This window comes from Harmonia axyridis, chromosome 5 (genome assembly GCF_914767665.1).
Source record: "Harmonia axyridis chromosome 5, icHarAxyr1.1, whole genome shotgun sequence".
In the NCBI taxonomy this organism is placed as follows: Eukaryota; Metazoa; Arthropoda; class Insecta; order Coleoptera; family Coccinellidae; genus Harmonia; species Harmonia axyridis.
The window spans coordinates 10,716,418-10,741,670 of record NC_059505.1 but is presented as its reverse complement, the minus strand read 5'-3'; the positions used below and the strand labels follow the sequence as shown (position 1 = coordinate 10,741,670).

Below are 25,253 nucleotides of genomic sequence, written 5' to 3'. Positions count from 1 at the left end.
CAAATGGAACAAACCTGAGACTACCTTCAGAAAAGTATACCTGAAGAAGACCTCAGCAAATATGCAACAACTGCAAAATGCTTTAATATGGAAGGTGGTACAACTTGGAATTAATGTGCACTGTTATAAAAGCTATCTAGAAATGTCAACACCCAATATTGTTCATCATTCTTTGATAAATAATAGTATATTGTGCAACAAGTGAGGAAAGTCCAACTTTTCTCGCGAGTGTGGAATTACTTGCAAAAGAATTAACGCACATTATGGAAATATCAAATTTATTCTACAACTGAAGGTGTTCTCAATGATAATTATTTTTATCTGCATGCATATGTTATCCACTTTCAACGTTTTTCTTCAATACAGATGTTTTTTCCCAGCAGGAATAAAAAAAGATAAGATCATCAGATTTTGAATGTATTGGCTCCATTCTGAAATCAGTTGTTCTCGATCAATTCTAGTGATCAATAGTTTTTCTTTCGTTTGATTTTCTACACTCGATCGCTATGCAATGCGAAACACGCAATTTGACCCAAGAGGAACGTGCCTAAGCGGTAGTTTTGCGAGAAGAAGGGTGGACATACACAAGAATTGCAGAAAGGTTAGGAGTTTCCCATACAAGTGTGTCCAGAATGTTGCAGCGATTCAGGGAGACAGGTATGAATGTCCGAAGACCAGGACAGGGTAGACCACGGGTAACAACTGCCATTCAAGAACGTTACTTGAGAGTTTCTTCTTTGAGACAACGGTCTGCAATCGCTCGCCTCCTTCAAAATCAGCTTGAGCAAACTCATGGGGTGCAAATTAGCACTCAGACAATAAGAAATCGCCTCAGAGAATATGATTTAAGGCCTCGTGTCGCGGCAAGAGGCCCAGCTCTTACCCCAGCCCATCGAAGGGCGCGTTTGGATTTTGCGAGAGAGCATATCCATTGGAAAGGGGCTGAGAACACCTTCAGTTGTAGAATAAATTTGATATTTCCATAATGTGCGTTAATTCTTTTGTGCAGTGTATTTGAAATCGTTCTAGAGAAAATTTTATCCGTGATTGAAAATATACTCTGTACCTATATTATTGTTAATATAGGTACAGAGTATATTTTCAATCAATTTGAAATCGTTCTAGAGAAAATTTTATCCGTGATTGAAAATATACTCTGTATCTATATTAACAATAATATAGGTACGGAGTATATTTTCAGAGAAAATTTCATCACGGATAAAATTTTCTCTAGAACGATTTCAAATAGTTCATCAATGAGAGGAATTCATTAATGTTTTGCACGTTATCAAAATGATTAGATCCCAATTCAGATTCGCCCATTTTTGCATTCCGAAAATAATTTCAATGTGAACTTAGCATTAGTTTGCATCACAAACGTAATAATAATTACGCAACATTAGTACAAGGTTCCGAGAATTATATTGAAAATTAACTATGAACTTGGGATAGTAGATTAAAATTGGCAGTATTCCCAGAAATTGGCGAACTGAGAAGTTGATTCGTTGGTGGTCAGTATTAATTTGAAAGGCTGTGATCTACAATAAGAAAATGGTTTTATTGTCCAAAGTCAGAGCATTTACGAATAAGTATCCGATCATTCGAGGAATATTATCTTATGGGGCTATATGGCCTGTTTCCAATGTAATCCAACAAACCATGGGTGAGTAATGAGCAAATACCTTTTTCATCTCCATGACTAATTTCATGTTTCTGAACTCTATCAAACACGCAATTAATTTATACAACACTCGTATGCTTTGAAGATCAGTTAAGTTACTTTTCATATATGATTATAAATAATGCGCACATCAAAACAAGAGTCGCTCAATTAGAGGTCAATTCAAATCTCGTCAATGATCATAGGCGACTCGATTTTGTTTAGATATCGAATAGAGTATCGTGTTCGTGATATTATAAATTTTTGCGACATTTAATATTATTATTTGAGCATAAGTCTCATCAATTTAATATCCCATTTCATGATATTTAAATATTCGTTGCGAAAATATTGTCATAGAATTTCTAATCTCGAGGTTCGTTTGATTTGTAAATATTCATCTTAGATTATTTTTGAAAGAACATAATGAGGTATATCATGTATATTATATTAATTTTTGTGAAAATATTTCAGTTATGTCATCTCTAAATACGATAATAAGAAAATTTTAAAAATAACAGAATAATAGATTATAGTAGGTATATCAACAGAAATGATAATATGTTTATGTCATATGTTTATGAAATCTTACTTTTAGGAAAGGAGATGCTGTGCGGTTTTTCGTCAGAAATAAAATAATGTGAACATAAAAATCAAAATGAACAATAGTGAAATAAGAAAAATACATATGAAATTGTAACCGAGGAATCTACAGTTTTTTCCTATGAATAGAATTCTGTGGTACAGATTAATCGAAATTTGAGAGAATTAAAAAACCTTTGATCGATAATACAATCGGAGTTGCTGTTTTACCTATATAAGCGATGATTTATTGAATATTTGTTTGAGACATTGATGGCAAATGGTAGTTCTGAATCTCAAAAAACTCAATAGAAGCACTGGCATTGTTTCAGGAACTTTTGAGCGGTCGTTCTTTCATGCTTCCGTGCTTAGATTATCTAGATAAGGGATTCTGATTATAAAATCTTCTGAAAATTTGGTATTTACATTCGAGTTTTTATTTTACATATACAAACTAAACCTGGTTAGACCTAACCGACAACAATGACTTCAAAGTCAAAGTATCTTACCTATATATAGGTCTATGGTCTCCAAGGGCGCAACGAGTGTTCTTGAGCTCCTGGTGGCAAATTATGTTTATTATTTTATTCTGAGTTTATTTTAACATCTTAATAATCTGTGTATTTTAAAATCTGCAAGTCGATATAGGTATAGTATATCCAAAGTCACTCGGAGGAAGAAGAATATTTCGATTGAACAAGGGTTGTCCAAGTTTCCAGAAATTTCTTTGGGGCCAGTGAATTTATTGCCTAAAAATACTTTCAAATAAACCCCGATATCTAGCGGATCGCGGTATCCTCTTCGAAAGGACATCTGGCCAAGAGTTTTTATGGACTAGTTCAAGTGACTTTGGATATACTATACACCTAAGTATACTATCAACATTTTAAAATTGGTTGTTTTTCCTGAAATCTTTGAACAGCAAGAATAGTCATGAAAAATAACCTACCTCAAATATAGCCTATCTCATTTACGTATTGACTTAGGATATAAATACTTCAATGTCGTCATTGACAATTTATTGTTTCCAAAACATGATTGAGCGGGGACCACGTTTTGATATCCATAGGCGTGCTCAAAACATTCGGATCGAAATAAAATATTGAAAATTACCAACATTTCTCGAATAACCACAGTTTTTAAGAAATCGTTCTGTGAACAGATCGCTTTGTAATTTCATCACGAAGACAGTTTGAATTCTTTGGTGCTGGCCGTCCTACCATACGGGAACAGTATAATTCGCGAACAGAACAACCTAGAAAGTAGAAATTTCCAAGTTAAGTTCAGATCTCGAATACCATGTTCCATGAATATAGCCATTCCAGATTTTGTTCTTGTGATAATTTCGAAAACACTTATTCGATTGAAAGAAAATAATTAGGCAGTTCATTTTCCAGAATCCGATAAAATTCAAGAAGACTATCAAAAAAACTTAACCATTATTTTTGTTACCACGTACCAAGTATCTATCGATTCCCTCGAAAATATTCGAGTTGAGATAAATTTCGAACCAAAATGCTAAAAACAGAAGAACTCGGTGTGAAAACTTGGAATGATCAAAGCCACATCCCTAAGGGATCTGAAGAAAGGCCTTGCTAACGGTCGAAACGAAAACGGCCAGAATGCCCATAAAAACCGGCATTTCAGGACCAATAACTCAATTGAGTTCAGTCCAGTCTACAACTACAACATATGTGCAACACTCGCACCGACAACAAGAAGAGTAAAGATTTTCACATCTGTTCCCGAGACCGGCGACAAAGTACCTGCGACCGAGCCGCAACGACCCAAGTGCCAAGCGACCCTTAAAAAACGATTAGAACTAAATATCATCTTCTTCACACATTTTCAGTGGTTTGGAAATGAATTAAATAAGTGTTTTTATCCCGTTCTTTTATTTCCCTAATTTTTCCTTGGCCGTGAATTACTGTAGTCTCAGTATAAAGACCACAACCCACAAACGAAATGAAATATTCGATGAACTTGCGAAAAGAGCATCAAAGGTAACACCTGTTTTCCCTGAGCGTTTTTGTGAGCTTGAAAAAGACCAATATAGGGCAACGGTCCATCAATAGGAGTTGAACAATAGAATAAGCCTATGGAGGAATATTCTTCCTCAGACAAAGAAATTGGTTGTGCTTTCACCGACCTATATCAGAAAGCTGAGAAACTGCTGAGAGGCCACTGTTGCTGCAAACATCTTCTGTACTGCTTGAAAAAGTCAGCAAATGAGATTTACAGGCTCTGCGAAACGGAGGTAGAAAAAGCTGAACACAAAGTGTGCAAATGTCCGAGGTTGGCTGGCCTTAAGAACCACTCATATGGGAAAGTCAGTCCTGGATACTCACGTGGTAACAGCCAAAGCTCCTCAGGATGTTGTTGGTTTCATTAAGTATCGACGGCCTCCTTGGGTTTTTATGAATGGGTAGGGAAACCATTTCGACTCAAAATTTGAAAACTTCAGATATCGTGAGCAAATAATATAGCACTCTGTTCTGTTTGAAAATTTGTTTTCAAATAATTTCATAACGGAAATATTTGTTGTGAGAGTGTTTTTTATATTCCAATGTGAAATTCAATTTACAATTTCGATATCTTTTACAGCTGGAAAAAAAATTGATAATCTGGACTGGATACAAGTTGGTCAGTTTGCCCTTTTCGGTTCATTTTACGTTGCACCATCTCTTTATGCATGGGTGAGAATTTCTTCAATTATATGGCCACAGACTACCTTCAAAATTGGCGTAATCAAAGTAAGTAAAATGGTTTTCCAATAAGATAAGAATTTTGAATAGCCCGCTTGAATAGAAGCTGTCATTTTTCAAGATTTTATCTTTTGACATTTGACAAGTAACATTTACACCATTACTAAAAATGGAGCAATACTTGCTTCAGCGAAGTATTGAAATTGCTAAAATCACTACAAAAATGGTGTTCGCAAAACTAAAGTACTTTTGGGTCATTGTGAAGGATCTTATCGGCCGGCAATAGTGAATCTGGTGGAAAAATTTGAGCTGTTGAGACAAGTTGGTGATATGAAGAATCGAAACCATGTGTGTTGTTCAAGAACAACTAAGAATATTAGTACTGTTACGGTGAATGGATTGCGCTAAAGGAGCTATGGTTATTGATTTATTTATGTCCGAAATTGGAAGATTTTGATGTGGACGACGTTTATTTTCAACAAGACGCAACTACGTGCTAAACAAGCAAGGAAACAGTTGCAATTTTGCAAGAAAACTTTCCTGGTCTTTTTATTTCTGGAAGAGGTGACCACAATTGGCCACGGAGATCTTGTAATTCTACAACTTATGAGTTTCTTCTTTGGGGCCACCTGAACGATAATGTCTGTTACAATTCTCCACAATCGATTCAAGACCTTGAAGATTAAATTAGTAATGTAATCGCATGCTGACGCAAATGTGTGAATTGGTCATAGAAAATTTGATGAAAAGCATATGCGGCAACCACTATTATGCTGATATTGTTTTCCATCGTTAATGGCATACTTTCCTCTTTACAATGAAATATATATCCATTGAGTTCTCTTAAAATCTAACCGTTTTTTTTTAATATCAAAAAATTGATAATTTAAATTTTATGTATGTCTTTTCTAGAACAAGCACGCTAAAAGATCGAAATCATATGAAATCTTTAGATTCTTTTATATATATTTTAGGGTACCTATCCTTTTTAGGTTGAAGAAGGAAATGACGAATGTGACAATCTTCATTAACGAAAATATTTAATAAAATATCGAGATTCAATGGATGTCGAGTGAATTTAAAATTTTAAAGAAAAGAAATTGAGAAATTAATAGGATAAAATATCAGTTGTCAGCTTCTAACTTATTGGATTGTCAATGCAGTGAATTTAGCTTAAGTATCGAAGAAATCTACCTACTTATGTTCTGATGGCTACTGTTGATGACTGAGATATATGAAGATGACTTTGGAGGTTTTTTTTGGGCCCCATCTGTGGAATACAAAAGGAATTTTTTTCTGGACTAGGTAATTCTTTCACTGAAGCTAATTTGGTGTTTAAATCAGTATATTCTTCATGTCATCAGTATATGACATACCTACGATGTATGACCTGTTGAATTTACATGATTTTCTACATATTCTTTGATATATAAGAATATTTCCCCATTAAATGGTGAGTTTGACATTTAGTTTAGGTAGGTACTTATTTTCCGTTTCTAATAGTCACCGATAATTTTGGTGTCGGGAATTTTTCATCTCTATATTTTTCAAATATGGAAATATCAATTCCATAACAATCGATTGCTTGGCCTTTTGTGTCTGGAAATAGGGTGGTAGTCAACAGTACTGCCTTTGAGGTGTTGGCTCCAATTCACGACCATCTCGTTTTATTTTGTTTCTATTCTTGTTTAAAATGAAAATTGATATGGATATTCAATTCAAAGAACTAAATAAACTTATATTTCAGGCAGTCGTTGAACAATTCACATTCGGACCTTTTGCAATTTCTTCCTTTCATTTCTGGATGAGTGCTATGGAGGGAAAATCATTTGATGATTCTGTAGAAGCAGTACGACAGAAATTTTTTCCTACTTGGAAGGTAAGATTCTGGAGAAAATTCTGATCAGGGCATGAGAAATGACTTAAAACCTTATTTTTTTAATTAAATATGACGCTGTAGTGTCGAAAACATACTATATTTGGTATCATTTTACTAATAATTAATTTTAACACTGAGAATGGCCTTTAATTGGATATTTTGATATAAGATGATCATGATAAATGAATCGTTACTAAATGATCAACTTTGTGTACATTGGATAGAGTTGTTCGAGTGTTTTAATTAGATAACATTAAATAAATCAATAATTTTAAAACTTAAAGTTTTATTGAGCTAGTGTATGCATAACACATCTTAATAAAGGAATTATAATATTAATAATATCTGCATAATAATAGTGGGGAATAAAATTAACTGTTTTCAGGTGGGAATGTGCTACTGGGCTGTTTTGCAATCCATAAATTTCACCTGGGTATCAGAAAAGAACAGAGTCCCATTCGTCAGTTGTTGCAGCCTTGTTTGGTGCTGCTTCCTTTCCCATATGCATCAGCTTCAACTCAAGCAGAGGGAGAAAGAATTGGCCAAATTCGTTTTATGAAGAAGACAAACCATTCCATTTTCGTCAACATCTGACAATATTATCATTAGACCTTGAAATCTATTTTATTAAATAAATAATCGAAATCAATCAAGAGTCTGTTTCACAACCTTTTTTTTTAGTATTAACTAACTTCAAATTGATTCTTTCGTGTTCAGCCTATTCATGGAAAAGAGAGAAGTTGTACTGCGTAATAAACTTCTAGTCTTACTGTGACTTTTGCTTCGACTTCTACTTCGGCTTTTTGTACTAGATGAACTAGATGCAGAAGGTGTGGGACATTTGGTTTTCTTTTTCTTGATCCATATGCTGAACGCAAATTTCAGTTCTATTTTAAGAGCATCTTTGAAACTTATCTGAAAAACACACAATATTTGAAGAAGAATTTTAGTAGAAAATTTTCTTTTTTTGTTTTACTTGCTATCGAAACTTCTTGTTAAACGTGTTTTTAAGATTATTTGACCGTATAACTACTATAAATCGTTTCAACTGTATGCCTTCAGAGAAATAATCTGTTCTATAGAACAGGGTAATCTATCGAAAACTGATTTTCACTATATTGCAAATGATGGAATCAGCAAAATACCAATCGATAATGTAGTAATGAAAAACTATGACATTCGAATAATTCAGCAGTTAATAATCTCTTCACAATTGAAGAAAACTTCTAAGATTTTCATATCCAACGATTACTTCAGAAAATTGATAACGTATCTACCAGTATAAACAATTCAGTTGAACTATAGAGAAATGAACCAGAAAATGTTTGTTTCAATTCAGAATATGTCTTTTGAAAAATTGATTCTCAGCTCGGGACATTGCAGTCTAATGATTAAAATAATGAACCAGAAAATGGTTGTCAATTTAAAATTTAAGCATTCCATTTGAAATTTCTACTTTGTACATACATGTTCTTCTACGGAAACATTTCTCACATTCCAAAGAAATTCGAATATGGCTATCAGGTGTGCAACACCAACTCCGACATAAAGTACTGCAAAAATACCTCCAACATTGATTAAGGATAAAGATGCGGAGGGATCCTTTTTGGTCTAAAAAATAAATCGCTATGACAAAAATTTCAGAATATCATAAATGGCCACTTACCCCACAAACAGTCTCATTTCTCTTTTCTTCCCACCACTTTTTTTTCAGATCTTGAAGTCTGTTAGTCTCAGATAAATGGAGTACAGCTGAATTGATTAGACCAACGTAAGACGATCCTGAAAGAAAGCATTTTTTATGTTATCCTGTTCTAATTAGAGAAAACATGTTTAGTAACTGTTATGACAACGTGGACATCTAATCGTAATCTACCATTTATTTTAAGCAATATGTTCAAAGGACATCTTTAAGGCTTGAAAGAGTCATAGGAAATGCAACAATGAGCTAAATGTGATAATAATGTTTTTCAGATGATACCTCACAGGAGAATGTCCCATGAGAGCGGACGTCAGTCTCCTCAGTTCTTGCTTACTGAGTGAGAGAATTTTGTTAGTCCAGCTTTCAAGTAGGAGAGAAGTGACTTGGCCTTTCTTTGACCATTGATCGCCCGCCAGAACACAAGTGGGGGTTGTGTTCCTTATACTGTGACTAAAGTAGTTCACGGCCAAGGACAATTTAGGGAAATAAAAGAACGGGATAAAAACACTTATTCAATTTATTTCCAACCCACTAAAAATGTGTGAAGAAGATGATAATTTGTCTAATCGATTCTAAGGCGCGCTGGTCACTTGGATCGTTGCAGGTCCTTTTTCGTCGGTCTCGGGAACAGATGTGAAAACCTTTGATCTTCTCGTTGTCGGTACAAGTGTTGAACATATGTTGTAGTTGTAGCCTGGTCTGAACTCAATTGAATTATTCGCCCTGAAATGCCGAGTTTTATGAGCATTCAGGCTGTTTTCCATTCGACCGTTAGCAAAGCCTTTCTACGGATCCCTTAGTGGTGTGGCTTTGAATTTTGATAATCCTAAGTTTGTACACCGAATTATTCAGTTCTCGGACTTGGAATATTTTCTAAGGAATCGATAGATTCCCTTCCCAAGCTTCCTCCTTTGTTCCCATTCCTTAACTGCCATCGTTTGATGACTGTCTGGGGAGACACAAAATGACTCTGACCCGATGAAGGGAGTTGACCCCCCTTCCCTGGCCAGTCTCTGCCGTTTTATTGCTGGTTATGCCGAAGTGGCCAGGCACCCAAATGATGTTGACCTGGTTTCTATCTGCGACTACGTTGAGGGACGTTTTACATTCACAGACTAAATTTGACTGGCAAAGTTACCAAGCTCCGCTATGCAGACGGAAGATGTATCTTTGAAATTGGCTTAGAACGCCAAGAAGTTATTGGGGCGTAATTTCAACAGTGGACATTTGCAATATGTTTTCGGTCTTTCATTTCAATGAGCTATGGCTGACTAGTTTAGAGAGACCTTGTATGAGGCAATGAAGTCTGGAAACCGACAATATGATATAATCGAACTCAGCTTGTGGCACCTGAAGTTACTCAAACTTCGAGCATTAACTCTGTCAGAGTTCATGGATTATACTGCTATATAAAAATTAAGAAAGTTCAAATATTTTGTGACTGTTTCAAAAGTTGCCAATTCTTGTCTGCCAAATGTTCATTTATGAGAGATAAAATGTATACTTTCTTATATCTGAATGGTTTTTTTGCCTCATTTGAAAATTTTTCAGGCATATTCTTGTCATTTGCGTTTCTGATAATTTTGGATCAGTTTTGGTTTTACGTTCTTAGAATCAACTTTGATTAAAATTCTGAAAATTTTTTTTTTCAAGACCAACACTTAGTGCGAATGAAGCCAATTGGGCTATTGGTTTGATCAAGGCGGGACGTACTCAGAGAGATGTGAATTTTTTTCAAGTAAGTGTAGGCCGAGAAGTGGACTCCCAAGATCTATCACTCATCCACAAAATCGGTTTTCTGACTATGTCTACACGTAGAGGGCCTTTGAGTACTTGTCGAATCATGCAACAGAGGCTTTTGAACGCTTCTGGTGTTTTGGTTTCGATTGAAACAGTTCGCCGAAGACTTCTAGGCATTGATCTACATTCTCGACCACTTTTGAGAAGGATTGCATTAAGTCAAAATCATATGCGACTGCGATTGGAATGGGCCAATGAGTACGTGAATTGGATTAATTGGAACGATCAATGGAGATTTGCATTGTTCACAGATAAGTCGAGATATGGACGGTTTTCGAATAGTCGGCGTGTTCGGGTATGGACCCATCCTCTGGTGTCCAGAAATCGCAGATCGGTTCAGTAAGTTCATTCGTTCAGACGTGGTACAATTACTGTTTGGGGAAGCATTTGTTTCAACGGATGTACAGAATTATTGGTGCTTGATGCTACCATGAATGCGCAAATTTACATGAAGCAAGTCATTGATAATATCATTCCTTTGTTTCATGCTGCTATTGGACCAAATTTCTTATTTTTTTATCACCCCATCTGCGAGAATTGCCGATAAAGCTCTGGAACTCCATGGTATTCCGCATTTTGCCTTTTCATCTCGGTCGCCAGACCTCAGTCCCATTGAACACGCTCGGGATCGGCTATAAAGAGCTTTAGATTTTCATCAACCACCTCCTCTTACGCTTCAAGAACTCAGACGCTTCTACCGAACTTTTTAGAGAAATTGATCAAGGCTAAATCAACAATCTAATCGAAAGTATGTAAAGGCCATTACAAGCTGTGGTTGATGTTCGAGGAGGGCATACTCTTCATCTTTTAATTTTTTGAGTGAACTGATTTTGTACTACAAAAATTTAAAATAAATTTTCAACTGAAACTGTCAAACTCATAAAGCAATGGTCAAAAAATGATTTAGATGCAAACATTTAGATTTCTCATATTGAAAGAAATGGTGAAAAAATGAAAACTTTTGAAATAGTCTCAAAATATCTGAACTTCCTTAACTTTTATGGAGCAGTATAGAGACCACCTATAAATTTGAGTCTTCCAACTCCATCCATAGGTATTGTAACGTTTGGAATTGAAGACAGAAGAAATAGATAAAAATTCATTCATAAGTCAGTTCTCATATATCAGTTACTTAAAGAAACTAAAGATGCTAACCACATCAACTACTAAAAATCTGAAAAGCACTACATACGATACGATTGATTCGAACGACTTACCCGGAAAAAAGAAATAGTGAATTTCATTACACACGTTCAGTTCAAATTTGAAAACATAAAGAACAAGGTAAAAAAATCATTGATTATATCATCATATTCTTCTCTAATCAATATTTTTCGAACTTATAAAAAAAAATAAAAGTCTTTTACCCATTGGCATGGCGATAGCATAAAATTTGCTGTCCAAATTGCTACCAACTTGTTTCAATTCACATTTGGTCATAGTCTCGTACTCTAACTGTGTGCTCTCCATGAGAAAAGCATACAAATTGTTTTTAGTAGACTGAACTCTCTTTACGCCATCTGGATTGCTGTCGGCAAACACCGAAGGCTGACTTTGACTCATCTGAGTCCACATTTTCTGATATAGTGGAAACGTGGACTCTCTGAAAAAACTCTGAGTTGAACCACCATCCATACAACCATATTTGATTTTAGTTTGATCAGTTAGATCTTTTGCGCTCTCTAATGTTGGTCCTGATTTTTCGGCCGTTAAGAAAGCTGCCAGATTGGCTGTATAGGAACTGGTCATGATCAATGAGAAGAACCACCACATAGACGAAGCTAAACGTGATGATATACCCCTGAAAATCAACGATTAGTCGGTTATATAATTTTTCCAAATTTTTTTACTTACTTAGGTAGTAAATCACAACCCTGAGCCATTATGGATCCTAAAGTCAACCATAAACAATTTTTTATGTCCCAAATATTTTCCAGTTCTTCTGGATTTTCATCACAAGGATGAGGATTTTCCCATTCGTCAGGAGCCAACCTAATTTCAAACACGTTGATAAATTTATAAAGTTAATTTCATAAGTAAATAGGTTTACCTGTAGACGAAAAATAAGATTATAGTTACTGCAAGATACAAAGTAGCCATATAAACCCATACATCTTGTGAAAATGGTTCTAGGAAAGCGAACATATTGAACCCTTTAGCTTCGGAATGTTTGTAAAGTATACTTATACCTGAAATGTAATTTTATAAAGGACATATATACTCTGTGACATAAAAATGCACTCAGCAGAAATGTTATCTTGTTAGATGTAAAGGATTTTCCAATAGAATGTTTCATTTCCGTTTCATATAAAAAAGAGAATATTTCAAGAGAAATCAATTAATTTTTGTTTTTTTTTTGTAAAGTGAAAACGACAAATGAATGCCACGGTTACGGTTCCACCTATAGGGATTCATCAAGCCAAGTAGCTTGACATTTTAATCAACTACTTGACTTGAAAATCAAACTCAGGAAAACCTAATACTTGAGCTTGACTTGACTTGATTTTTGATATTTATTGCTTGAATTAATGTCAAGCTACTTGATATTACTTGAGCTTGATATGCACGATTCGCACGGCATATATTTCTGCAATTTTGTGCGCGCTTGAACCAAATAAGGAGATTCCTCGAGCACCGAGAAACTGAAGCATTCGCCAGTGTGACTTTATCAGTAATTTTCTATGAAATCTATTGGTAGATTTTGGTAGTTTCAGAAATATCTCACCAAACTTAGGATTTCTTATCAACGCCAGCATCTTAAGCTCCTGTTGAAAGACAATTTTCCAGAGCTGCTCTTTCAGCTACATAAACCCGCAATAGGTTAGGCCACAAATCTATAAGATTCCTCATGTGTCTTAGATCCTGGATGGAAATTAATCAAACAAAGCCTGAAGGTTTCTCAACATTAAGAAATTTTATTTTTTATAACATTATTGATTTATAGTGATTTGTAGGGAATCTATCGATTCCCTCGAAAATAGTCGAGTTAAGTCAAAATTTCGAACCAGAAGGCTAAAAACAGAAGAACTCGGTGAAAAAACTTGGAATGATCAAAGCCACACCCTTAAGGGATCCGTAGAAAGGCTTTGCTAACGGTCGAAGGGAAAACGGCCTGAATGACCATAAAGCTCGGCATTTCAGACCAGGCTACAACTACAACATATGTTCAACACTTGCACCGACAACAAGAAGATTAAAGATTTTCACATCTGTTCCCGAGACCGGCGAAAAAGTAACTGCAACGACCCAAGTGACTAGCGACCCTAAAAAACGATTAGACATATTATCATCTTCTTCACACATTTTTAGTGGATTGGAAATAAATTGAATAAGTGTTTTTATCCCGTTCTTTTATTTCTCTTATTTGTCCTTAGCCGTGAACTACTAGTTGGTCACAGTATAAGGACCACGACCCACAGATCAAATCATGTTTCTATTTCAAGAAGTTGATATTTTTGGTTATTTTATACAATAGGTAAGTTTAATAAATAAAAGTGTTTTTGCAAGGTTCCTTCTCATTTCATCATTTTTTCATTGATGTGAGTGATGTGACACTACACAATTATACTCCTAAGAATCAAGTAGCTTGATATGATTCAAGTACTTGTTAAATATATACTTGACTTAAGATTGAAAAAATACTACTTGTCTTGAGCTTGACTTGAAATCAAGTTAAGCTCAAGCCAAGTAGCTTGAAAATCAAGCCAAGCCGTGAATCCATAATTCCACCTTATACTTTTCCATGACAAATTCGCACATTTGCTGTATGACCTCGATAACTTCACGAATTCCATATTCGAAGTCTTGAATCGATCGTGGAGCATTGGCCCCATCTTATCTAGATCTCACGTGGCTCCAAAGAATAAGTATAAATATGTTGAATTACAATTGGACAATTATGCTCACCTCTTCCAGAAATAACAGGGCCACAAAATTTTTTTGCAAATTTGTGATTGTTTGGATGCTTGTCTGGCACGTAGTGCCGTCTTGTTGAAAATAAACGTCGTGCACATCAATATCTTCTAATTCTGACCGAAAAAAATATCTTCATTCGGTAGCGCAATTCATTCACCGTAACAGTTGCATCGGCCCCATAAGGTCCAATCACACCACCAGCCCAAAAACCACACCAAACAGTGATACCTTGAGGCTGAGGAGCCTTAATGCGAAATATGACGTATTGTCGTGTGTAGAATGCCTAATACCGAAGAGGAATCGACAAACTTGGATTTTTGTCGACAATACGATCTATAGCAGCAATATTCTCATTTGTTCTTGAGCGACGCACACGGTCTCGATTCTTCCATCACTCACTTGTCCCAATATCTCAAATTTTTACACCAGTTTTACTATTTCTGTCTAGAAGGTTCTTCACGACGACCCAAAAGTGTTTGGTTTTATGAACATTTTCACCATTTTTGTAGAGAATTTTAAATATTTCAATGCGTTTTTTGAATAGTTTATCGTTCAATTTTCAGTAATGACGTAGTTTTTACTTGTAAAATGTCAAATGATGGCAGCTGCCCCGATAGCGGGCTATTCAAAATGAAAACTCTTATTGGAAAACCCTTTTCTCTAATTCTGTGGTTATTCCGTTCATTCTTCCACATCTTGTAGAACAAAATCGTTCAAGAATATATCAGAAACGCACAGTTTCCATGGTTATATTTTATTATTATATGTTTGTACTCCGAACTTTCCGCCACGGCTTTATCAATTCATCAATTTGCCTTAAAGAAATCAGTTCTGCCAACCAACATTTTTCAATGCAAAAATCACCAAATGATATTTATGGAAATATTTCATTAGTTTCAATAAAAATGCAATGAATCAGAGAAAATAATGTATAATACTCGCACAGAAGGTCATTCTACCACTCGTTCATTGAAACCTCGCCACTTCGTGGCTCGTTTTTGAATTTTGAACTCGTAGAAGAATATCAATGCCTTCTGCACTTGTATTATAAATAACTATAAAAATTTAGTGTTTGAAATGGATGTTATTGAAATGATTAGAAATGCATAACTTTCCTAATTTAAATAAAAACGGAAATTGGACTATATGAAAAGCTAAGCTAGGACTAAATGCATTTTTCATAAACTACTTCAGGTTCGACAGAGCAATAGAACTAAAACTTTGTCTTAGTACAAGGAGGTGAATAGTTCTTAGAGGGGTGATTGCCCAGGGCTTTACAATTCTCACCGACAACTTAAAAAATTTTCCTTACCTAAGCTCATGAATGGTAGACTGAAATCTACAACTTTCTGCCTTTGATGGTTCAAGGTAAGATCACAAATTGCTAAATCTGCTTTCTAGAAGTTGAAAAGGATATTATGACGAATTCACATTTACCTTTTATCAATTAATGTCTTACATGATCTAAGATATCCCTTATTAGCCCATTCCATTCTTTTTTTGTTTCATCGTATTTACCAATCTGTCCATCGCCCACGAGATAGAATTCGAATTTGAAATCCAAGTATTCAGCTATCTCTGAAATGAGGTCCATGGAATAGCCTTCAAATCTGGCATTTCCAGTTAATTGCTCTCCCGCTTCAGTTTTTTTCCACATAAGATAAGGGGCTCCAATCCTGAAATAAAATGAATTGAACACAACGCGATCAAATTATTTCTTCTGCTAACAATCAGTGAGGCCATAAAAGTCGTGTACAGAACTAATTCTCTTCTTTAATTGAGGAAACTATAGAAAATTCAAGAAGAATATAAAAAAAAGTAACCAATATATCCTTTACCGTAAAAATGACATGGCTGAAATTTTGAGCATTGATATGAAATGTAGGTACTAATTATAGGTTCCCCAAATATATACCGTAGTTACGTATACTTTTGTCAAAACTGATCCGATCTAGTTGAGATTTTTCAAGTAAACATAAAATAAAAATTTTCGGCTATATTCAAGCAGAATATTTTTAAAAAAATACCGAATATTTCCATGGTTGCTGTCTATACACTGTGTCCGTAAAGTATGGAACAAATTCATTTTCAGCTGAAAAGACCATTTTAAGAAATAATCCTGAAACACATCGATTTTTTATTCTAATTTACCGTATTTTACAATGATGATATACAGGGTGAATTACTTTCGAGTAACGACGTCACCGTCAAATTTTTCAAATGGAACGCCCCCATTTTGTCTCAATTTTCCGATTACTCTAGCTGAGCTGATTCCAAAAATGTATCACATGTTGATTCGAAGATTTTTGAATAAAGTCGAAACATGTCGGCAATGATCTGAGAGGTGGTTTTTGTTACAACAACCTGACCTTCAACCCTGTCAAGAAAATAGTTCTTTATCAGGAATACCAATCAGGAATTTAGTAAAGAAAAAATACCAAAAAAAAAACCTTTTTTGGGGGTTTTACGAATATAATAGAGGAACACAATTATATTCATAAAACCCACAAAAAAGGTTCTTTTTTGGTGTTTGTTCATTACTAAATTCCTGATTGGTATTCCTGATAAACGCTGAAAGCTTGATTATTACAATGAGAGTCCTTCGTCAAAAGACAGCCCATCATCATTGTCAATTGTCAGCTAACAAGCAGCAGTATTTACTCTCCTTGCTATTGAAGAACTGTCACACATAAGTTCTCATCAACTTCGGTGGAGGAAGTCTAGAGCTAGGACTTTTATCTCTTCAGGGAAGTAATTTGTGAATTTGAAAAATTCTTGTACATTTATAAATTTTGGATTCACTTATATATATTTCCATTTTGTAAAATATTGTATGTCAATTTTTCTGATACCAGATATTTCAAAGAATCAGATTGTGACATACTTGTGTAAATAGAAGAGGTGTTTGATCGACCTGGGTTTTTGTCCCTTCCATTTGGTGAATTCAGAGATCTGAACCACGACTCAAAAAAACGACTGTTCTCGGGCATTTTGAGTTGTAACAAAGAGGTTACACATAATTTTGGCGCCCAACGTGGGGCACGAAGATACGCATTGGCGTACGCCCAGATTTTCATCAACTTTCCTGTTTAGTTGAATATTATTCAATTCAGGTCACCTCCGTAAGGGGTTGAAGTTAACGGGGATGCAAAAAGCAGAAAAGGTGTTCCCCCTCAAATCAGAAATTGACTTGTCCGAGCAATTTCCAACATTTTCATTTTAAAATCGGAAAATCGATGTGTTAAGTTTTCGTTAGATCACCTTGTATGTATCATTGGATTAATTAAATTATTCAAACTCACCTGGAAGCTACTCTAATTGTTTCTGACTGTAAATTTTGTACAACTTTTGCTGCAAAATCATTGGCGGAAAAATTCGATTTGAACTTGTCTCCCAAGTCAGGATACCAATATCCTATGACATTCTCTCTGAAACCTTGAACCAAATAAATAGTAAAATTGGTTCTTCTACCATTATCGTCAAAACTGATCGGGTTCGTTAAGGCAGATGGCGGAGATCTCTAGAAAAACATCAAAACATATAAATGTTGAAAAAAAATAGTATGTATATGCGTAAATTAGAACTTTTTTTTTGATAGGTAATAGTATAACAATTATACTGTGGAATGCTGATTTTTTAGCAGTGAAGGACGAGGCACCCATTGGCATAGTTGCTCTGTTAGGATATCAATTATAGTGTGCCGAATGAACGATTTCCATAATAGAAATATCAAAATAATTTAAAGGAAAGCATCTCATATTTAAATCAATCCATTTCAACCATCACAAATCTGGGCATCAATTATCGAGTTAAGGTAGAAAATACCTATCTCTGCAATAATAAAAAAATCCTATCTGTTACTCACTATTTTCATGTAACTTGTAATTCTATAACCCCCTTCCCATTTAATATCTGGATTATCACAGGAAAGTTCTGCCTGGGTGATGTGTTGAGTGACATGAAGGCGATTAACACAATCTACGAAATGATTAACAGCGTCGTACATCAAGGCCATGGATGTCTGGAAGTTGAATAATATGTTCTATAGATAACAATACAGGTTTGGAAAATAAATTCTGAAAGAAAGAATATAGGATATTCTACGTTATTCCAGGGAATACTCATGATCCAGTAGAACAGTGCAACAATCAAAATATCTGGGCAATACGATATCGAATAGAGAAGTGTTATCATTCAATGGCGAAGTGCGGATGGTCACACTTGCGGTGCTGCTTGATGGATATCAATTATAATGTGCTATGCTTATGCGTTGTAAAACCTATGGGTTGAAAAGAAATACGATAATTTCATTCCAGAAATTTATTTGCAAACATCTATTATCAAGAGAAAATCTCATATCTCTGAGAATATTTGGCATAGTTGCTATTTAGGCACAAACTTGGATTATTTTGAATCGTGATTCATTAATATTCGTTACTTTATCAATTTATTTTCTAGTAACCAAATTTTTCAGATACCCCCACAGATGAAAGCATTGGGAGATAAATTATATGGGGGGCTACTTGATCGTTTCGTGAAATAACTTGCTAGGTAGCCGTTGAACTGTTGGAATAATTTTATTCTCTGAAAGCTCCAGATATTTGGCAGCGTATATGTTCTCATGGATAAATACGTTATTTATTTCCTCAATATTCCTAATATTGAGTTCTTGAACATTCTGTGTACGCACAGAAATACTTAGATGCTTATTCTCCCTGGACCATGAATGGACTATTTTTATTTCCTTGTTGCATAATCGTTTCACAGAATTTCATGCGTTTTATTTTATCTCCGTAAAAAAATGTCAGTATTTGTTTGAACCTTATAACATCGGTTACCATTTCTTTTCGAATATTCTGATTACTTCTATCGCTCATTGACTTGTTCAGCAAATTATTTACTGACGATTACTTGACGATTTTCATTAATGGTTTTTGGTGGTTTATCAATCTTGCAATTACTGCATGTTCTGCATAGTTCAACTTTATGGTATCTTCAAAGGCAACAATAAATTAATTTATTTCCACTCAATGGACTGACCATAACTTGAACTCATTCTTTTATACTAAATATTTCGATTTATGGGGAATCTACTTCATTTTCAACTGATATGATCTTGCAATGCATTCCACGGTTGAAGAGCAACAAATTCTACTATTAAGCCGCGCCTTAGCCCGCAAGTGTGACCATCCCCACTTCGCTGTTGAAAGAAAACACTCTTTTATTTCATATCCTATCAAGCAGATGGTTTTATTGTTGCATTGTCCCACTGAACCATTTAATATCCTTCCCGAGTGTATTCTTCCAAATTACTTTTTTTTCGGTTCTTACCGTCACCTCATAAGGAGATATTTCCCTTTTTATTCCAGTTTTTTGCATCTCTCTAAGCTCCCAGTCTTTAACTTTTTGATTGATTTCTTCAGATTCAGTATTGATGATTCTGATTGTAGTTATGTTTACATTGCTTCCCAGGAATTCGAAGTCTAAAGTATGAGCATCCTAAAAATACATGACTATTCGTATAATGCATATAATGTTCATTAAGGCATCTCGCATATCGCGAAATATCTGAGATGTCTGAGAAAGTAGTTTCTGGAAAAATCGATTGTTTAAAAATTCATAATTGAATTATTATGAAAATTTTTTCAGTAGGTACTTAAAATTTATTTATTACAAATAAATACTTTGAAAATGAAAAAATAATCAAAATACATATGTTCTGAATTTATATTCAGAGATTTCGTCGAAAAATCTAATAGATGAATGAAAAAAAAATTCGTTTAAAGTTGTTGATTATTTTGATAGAGTTAGCTATATTAAAAATTTAAAAAAAAATATTTTCACGATGTTTCCGAAAACGGGACAAGTAGGTACATAAGGTCCACATTTATATTCAAAAATTAAACCTTGATTTCAAAATGTATTTTGACAGTGTAGGGCTATTTGAATCCGACATTTGGACAGACATAGAGACAATTGGACCAACACATCACATGTAAACAGGAATTTTAGGTTTTTCCCAACTATAAGAATTTTTCAAAAACTTACCAGTGAGGTCAGAAAAAATGTATAATATTTCTCTAGTAATCCGATTTCTTTAGCTTGTCCCAAAACATTCATTGTTGTTTCGAGACCACAATCCAAGATTATGTTCATTTCCCTTATATCAAGAATCTCCTTTAGAACAGTTCTGAAAATAAAAAGGAGTAAATCGTTAAAATTTCTGAATTCTCTTAAACTGACGTGAAGTCAAGAGTTTTTGAGCGCTCATCCTACATGCGCCAAATTTGACCTTAGAGGCCACATATACCTATATACAGTTATTTGTTTTCCAAGGGCGCAATATGTGCACGAATGAACGAGATAGATATATTGTCTATGATCCTGACGAGGCTATTAATACGAAATTTTGCTATTATTGTAACAGTAACATGTATATAAGTATCATTTTGTTATTATAGATCAACCATTCAAAGCTCCGTCATCAGTAAGTCGAACTTTATCATTTGTGGCCATTCTCGGCTTAAAATACTAAAATTATAAATGATAAATGATTGTGGACGATATAAAAGAAGAACTGAAAAAGACAACAAGAGGTTATAGGCTGACAACCGGTGAGATCAAGATAATTTGTTATGCCGATGATGCAGTAATTGTAGCTGAGAGCGAGGACGATTTACAACGGCTCCTATTTAAATTTTACACAAAAGCCAAAACATTGAACATGGAAATATCGACTGCGAAAACAAAATCACTCGTGGCTTCAAAAGAACCAATAAGATGTAAACTTGCGTTGGAGGATCTACCAATTAAACAGGTGATGTCGGTTGCTTACTTGGGCGTGCAAATAACAGCTAATCAAGACAGAACCAGAGAAATTAAAGACCAAACAAACAAGTCGGCGAGGATATCGGGTGCTCTCAGAGACATTGTATGGAACAACAAACACATGCGGAAAGATTCTGAATCCAGAATATATAAAACTATTGTGAGACCAATGATGACGCACGCAGACGCACGCAATAGAAACGAGAGTAGACACCAAGGTGATGAAGAATGCACTGCGAACTAACGAAATGAAAGTGCTCAGAAACATCCTAGGCTTCACATTACGAGATAAAAAGAGAAATGAAGACATCCGCAACGAGTGTGAAGTTCTAGATATAGTTCGATGGGGCCGCAATAGAAGCAGATTTTGAGATTTTGGAATGCCCATGTGGAAAGGATGGATGAAGAAAGAATTGCCAGAATAGTAAGGGATGGAAATCCAGGAACACGTCGACCGCTGGGAAGACCGCCTAAACGGTGGAAGGACTCGTGGACGTCAATCTCCCAAGAGGCATGAATAATTGGGAAATACAAGCCACCGGCTTAAAATATGTTGAAGAAGAAGAAAATTATTGTCAGAATTACCTACATATTCGAAATTAAGAGTAATACTCGCCTGTAATCAGGTCCTGTACCTAAGGGTTTCAACTTGATGGTGGAAATCATCTCATCAGGATCATTCTTTTCCAGTTTCAAAATGTCCTGTAGAAGAACTAATCGCTTATCATTTTCATAAAGGAGGACGAAACTTTTGAAATGCAAACTTCTGACAATAGTCCCGATTCCTTTGGATAGTAGTTTTGGCTCAGGGTAAAAGTTAACCGTGGTGGTTTTTGAGAAAGGCTTATTATTAGGACTTGTTTGAATATGTGGAATTTCTAGTGTGGCACACACTGACTCGACCATAGCAGATGTGATATTTGAAGGAGGTCCAAATATGGCGCCTACACCATCGTTCGTCATTTTGCATACTGAAAAATTACAATTGAAAATTTTAACAACTGAATATTAAAACCAAAAGTGGTTATACCTTTCCTTTGAGCTTCAGCGGTATCATCGGTTGATACCAGTTCAAAAATATGATTGAAAAATATTTCCGAATCCATTATGTTATTCGTGTGAAGAACACTGTCAACGGGAAGTTTCTCTCTATCATTTTCTTCATTGGAAAATATTCCTGAAAAAAATTATTGGAAATAGATTTTTATAAATTCTTTAGAGACTCAAAAAAACATTGAGGAAAGCACTGACTTGGCTTCAGTTCAGCTCTTGAGCGTTAGGTCATGTATGCGCTGTTGGGGACCTCATAACTGTATACAGTTTTAACAACGATAAGTCTTGATTTAATAGATATCTAAGGGGATGAACAAAAATAGAATCCCATTGGTTAAATGAAGATATAATTCTGCTGTCATTTCAACAATTTCCTTTCTAACATTGCTTTGAAGCGAGGGAGTTACACGTAGACTTGTGAGAAATTATGGAATTGGATTTTTCGTGAAATTTTTATTATAAATATTAATTCAGTTGATATCTTAAACATACACTGAGGGTTGATTTAAAAAGCCCGCAGAAAAATCAAATAAAAACAAATTTTTTGTCAGAAAATTAACACAATCATGAAATTGAAAATATGTACACTGAGAGAAATCAATATCTATTGTTTTATTAATAAAGCATTTATTTGGAGATTATTTATTCACAACTATTACAGCAGATTCATATTTGATATATTCATTAATAGTTAAATTATGCATTCAAAAAAGTTTATTAATAAAGAATAAAATATTTGTTTACAAGGTATTTGATAGTATTCAATATATTTCGGTGATAAATAATTTATATGAACTTACGTTATCTCCACAAATAACAAAAATTCAGTGTCAACAAATTTTCAACTGGTAGTTAACGAACATTTGCTATTTATGAATAAACTCTCACAAGAATTCAATAATTTATCCATTCAGAATATAGGAATTATTAATAATTAACAAACTAACATAATTCTAACGATCCAATCTGTGGAAAAGGACACATCCCCAAAAGAGAAGCTCATCTCCTTGAAGGATCTGTCCTTGAACTTTTCCTTTGATTTGAATTTCCTTTTTAAACATAAAATCTGTATTACTAAGGGCTTATTGAACGCCGCTTAGCACATCTGTACTGAATTTTGGGTTTAGATCGTTTGTACCTGCTAAATTAATTAGTGATGTTGGCAGAACAGTGGTTAGAGTGAACAGATGCAATCAAGATGACTAGGGTTCAAACCGGATATCTTCAATATGAACTATAAAAAATTACCAAGTTTGGCAAACGGTTCTCCTTAGACCCTAACAATCGGATAATAGAAACAACCAAAATAATTATCTAAAAAATACGTTAACCATTACTGAATTGAAATAATATTTTCATTCAGGATGGATACATATTACATATAAATAAGGTTTATTAATTATTACTCAATGATATATAAAGCTCATATATTTATTTCCTTCAAAGGGATATTTCTTCAGCATTATTAATATAAGTTATGCGTAAATAAACGAAGTGTAATAATAAATGATGATTATTGGTGGGATTTCAAATAAATTATTTATTTCCATGAAACTAATATTTGTTTGTCCATATATCCAATAAATGATTTATTAACTATAATGCATTCTTGATAATATCAAATAAACACTTCTCTCAGTGTATTGCTAAGATGATATTGAATACAATATTACTGCCGCAAATTCTTATAGTTACGGAGATATGAATTTTTGAAATTTTCATTCGGATATCAGAACCAATATCCCTGTTTCGAATCCTGCTAGATATGCCTTAAAATTTTTTACATTGATAATTTTATATTATTTTCATAACGTGTCGAAAAATTCTTAATTGAAAAAGAAAGTACAAAACCATATAGGTAATATAAAATTTGCAAGATTAATTAATTATATCCATCAATTCTGTCCGTCCGTCCACATTGCACATTGAATGTAACAGTTAACGATGAATTTTTCAGGTGTGTGAGAATCGTTTTTTTTTCAGGAAAATAAAATTTTTTCAGTAAGCCAACGTTTTGTCAATTTTTATTGACATCTTCAGGCATTTCCTACGTTGAATTATTCTTTACATCCCGGAAGCGCAAACCAAGATTCCACAGAATAATCAACCATTAACAGTTATTCATTCCTTTCATTCATGAGTTACTAAAAGAAACAGTTGAAAGTTTGATAATGGTCATCAATAATCTTTTGAATTTGAAAATCTGATAAAATAAAGAACCGTGATATCCGTAATGTGAATCAAAATAATTTACCGCAATCTCTCTTCATACCTACATATTTATTTTGACATTTTGAATTTCAGCCAAAGTCGAATGAATCTATTAGTACCTACATACTTTGTAACCTATTTGTATAAATTTCGAAATATGTATTATATACATCTGAATATCAAAAACTAAACATTTTTCGGAATTAATTGAGAACACAATAAAAATGTCTGGATATAATAATAAATATTTTTGTAAAATACAGATCATCATAAACAATTTGTCAATATAGATAACTGAGAAGGATTTCCATTGGAAATAAGTTCTCAATTAAAAGTACATAATAATAAACATTCAGATAAAAATTTTAAAAACATATCACTTCATCAGTAATAAAATAGATGAAGAAATAGATGAACTAAAGTCGATATTCCAGACATTTTCAGAACCGATAAATTAATCTTGTCTGAGTTTACTTGGCAAAAGAAAAACAAATACTCACCAATATTTACAGGACCCCTTTCGCCCAGACATAAATAGTTGTAACATGCGAATATCAACCAGAAAATAACATTCTGTATGCAAATTTTCATGTTCACTGATTCCGATCTAAGAAATATCAATTACATATCCAGATTCTTTGTCAAATAGACATTATTTCGAATAATACACACTTAGCTTTTGTTGAACGGAAGCCAAATTAAGCGACGATGGAGAATATGACAGAAATAACTTGGTTATTTCCAGAGAGCTCACACGCAGCGAAATTTCCATGTACAATTAGACGGAAATTAAGGACTTATTGCTTATTTTCGATTTTTCACCGAGGAGGGGATTGATAATCTTAAATTTGACTACTGAAATTTTCATACAATTTTAGGCCGACCCGATTCTATTCAAAAATATAAAATTTTACAGAA

At 34.2% G+C, this 25,253-nt stretch overlaps 2 protein-coding genes across 3 annotated transcripts; one reads left to right on the top strand and one right to left on the bottom strand.

The window, feature by feature from the left end:
• Positions 1-1,322: 1,322 nt before the first annotated feature.
• On the top strand, positions 1,323-7,475 carry LOC123680096 (mpv17-like protein). The gene is made up of 4 exons (XM_045617781.1): positions 1,323-1,663; positions 4,847-4,995; positions 6,695-6,826; positions 7,212-7,475. The coding sequence occupies exons 1-4, from the start codon at positions 1,552-1,554 to the stop codon at positions 7,383-7,385; spliced, it is 567 nt and encodes a 188-aa protein (XP_045473737.1). The 5' UTR covers positions 1,323-1,551; the 3' UTR covers positions 7,386-7,475.
• LOC123680095 (glutamate receptor ionotropic, kainate 2-like) lies at positions 7,096-25,084 on the bottom strand. Of its 2 annotated transcripts, XM_045617780.1 has the most exons (16): positions 24,836-25,084; positions 22,102-22,248; positions 21,688-22,042; positions 20,292-20,433; positions 19,575-19,742; positions 18,109-18,264; positions 17,546-17,763; positions 15,703-15,919; positions 15,556-15,640; positions 12,379-12,517; positions 12,183-12,320; positions 11,696-12,129; positions 8,493-8,608; positions 8,294-8,437; positions 7,496-7,741; positions 7,096-7,445 (listed from the first exon to the last, which is right to left on the bottom strand). In XM_045617780.1, exons 1-15 carry the CDS (start codon positions 24,924-24,926, stop codon positions 7,520-7,522), a joined length of 2,772 nt encoding a protein of 923 aa, XP_045473736.1. In that variant the 5' UTR covers positions 24,927-25,084; the 3' UTR covers positions 7,096-7,445; positions 7,496-7,519. The 2 variants fall into 2 exon arrangements, with proteins under 2 accessions (XP_045473736.1, XP_045473735.1); XM_045617779.1 differs by having other exon boundaries at positions 7,096-7,741.
• Between the last annotated feature and the right edge of the window lie 169 nt (positions 25,085-25,253).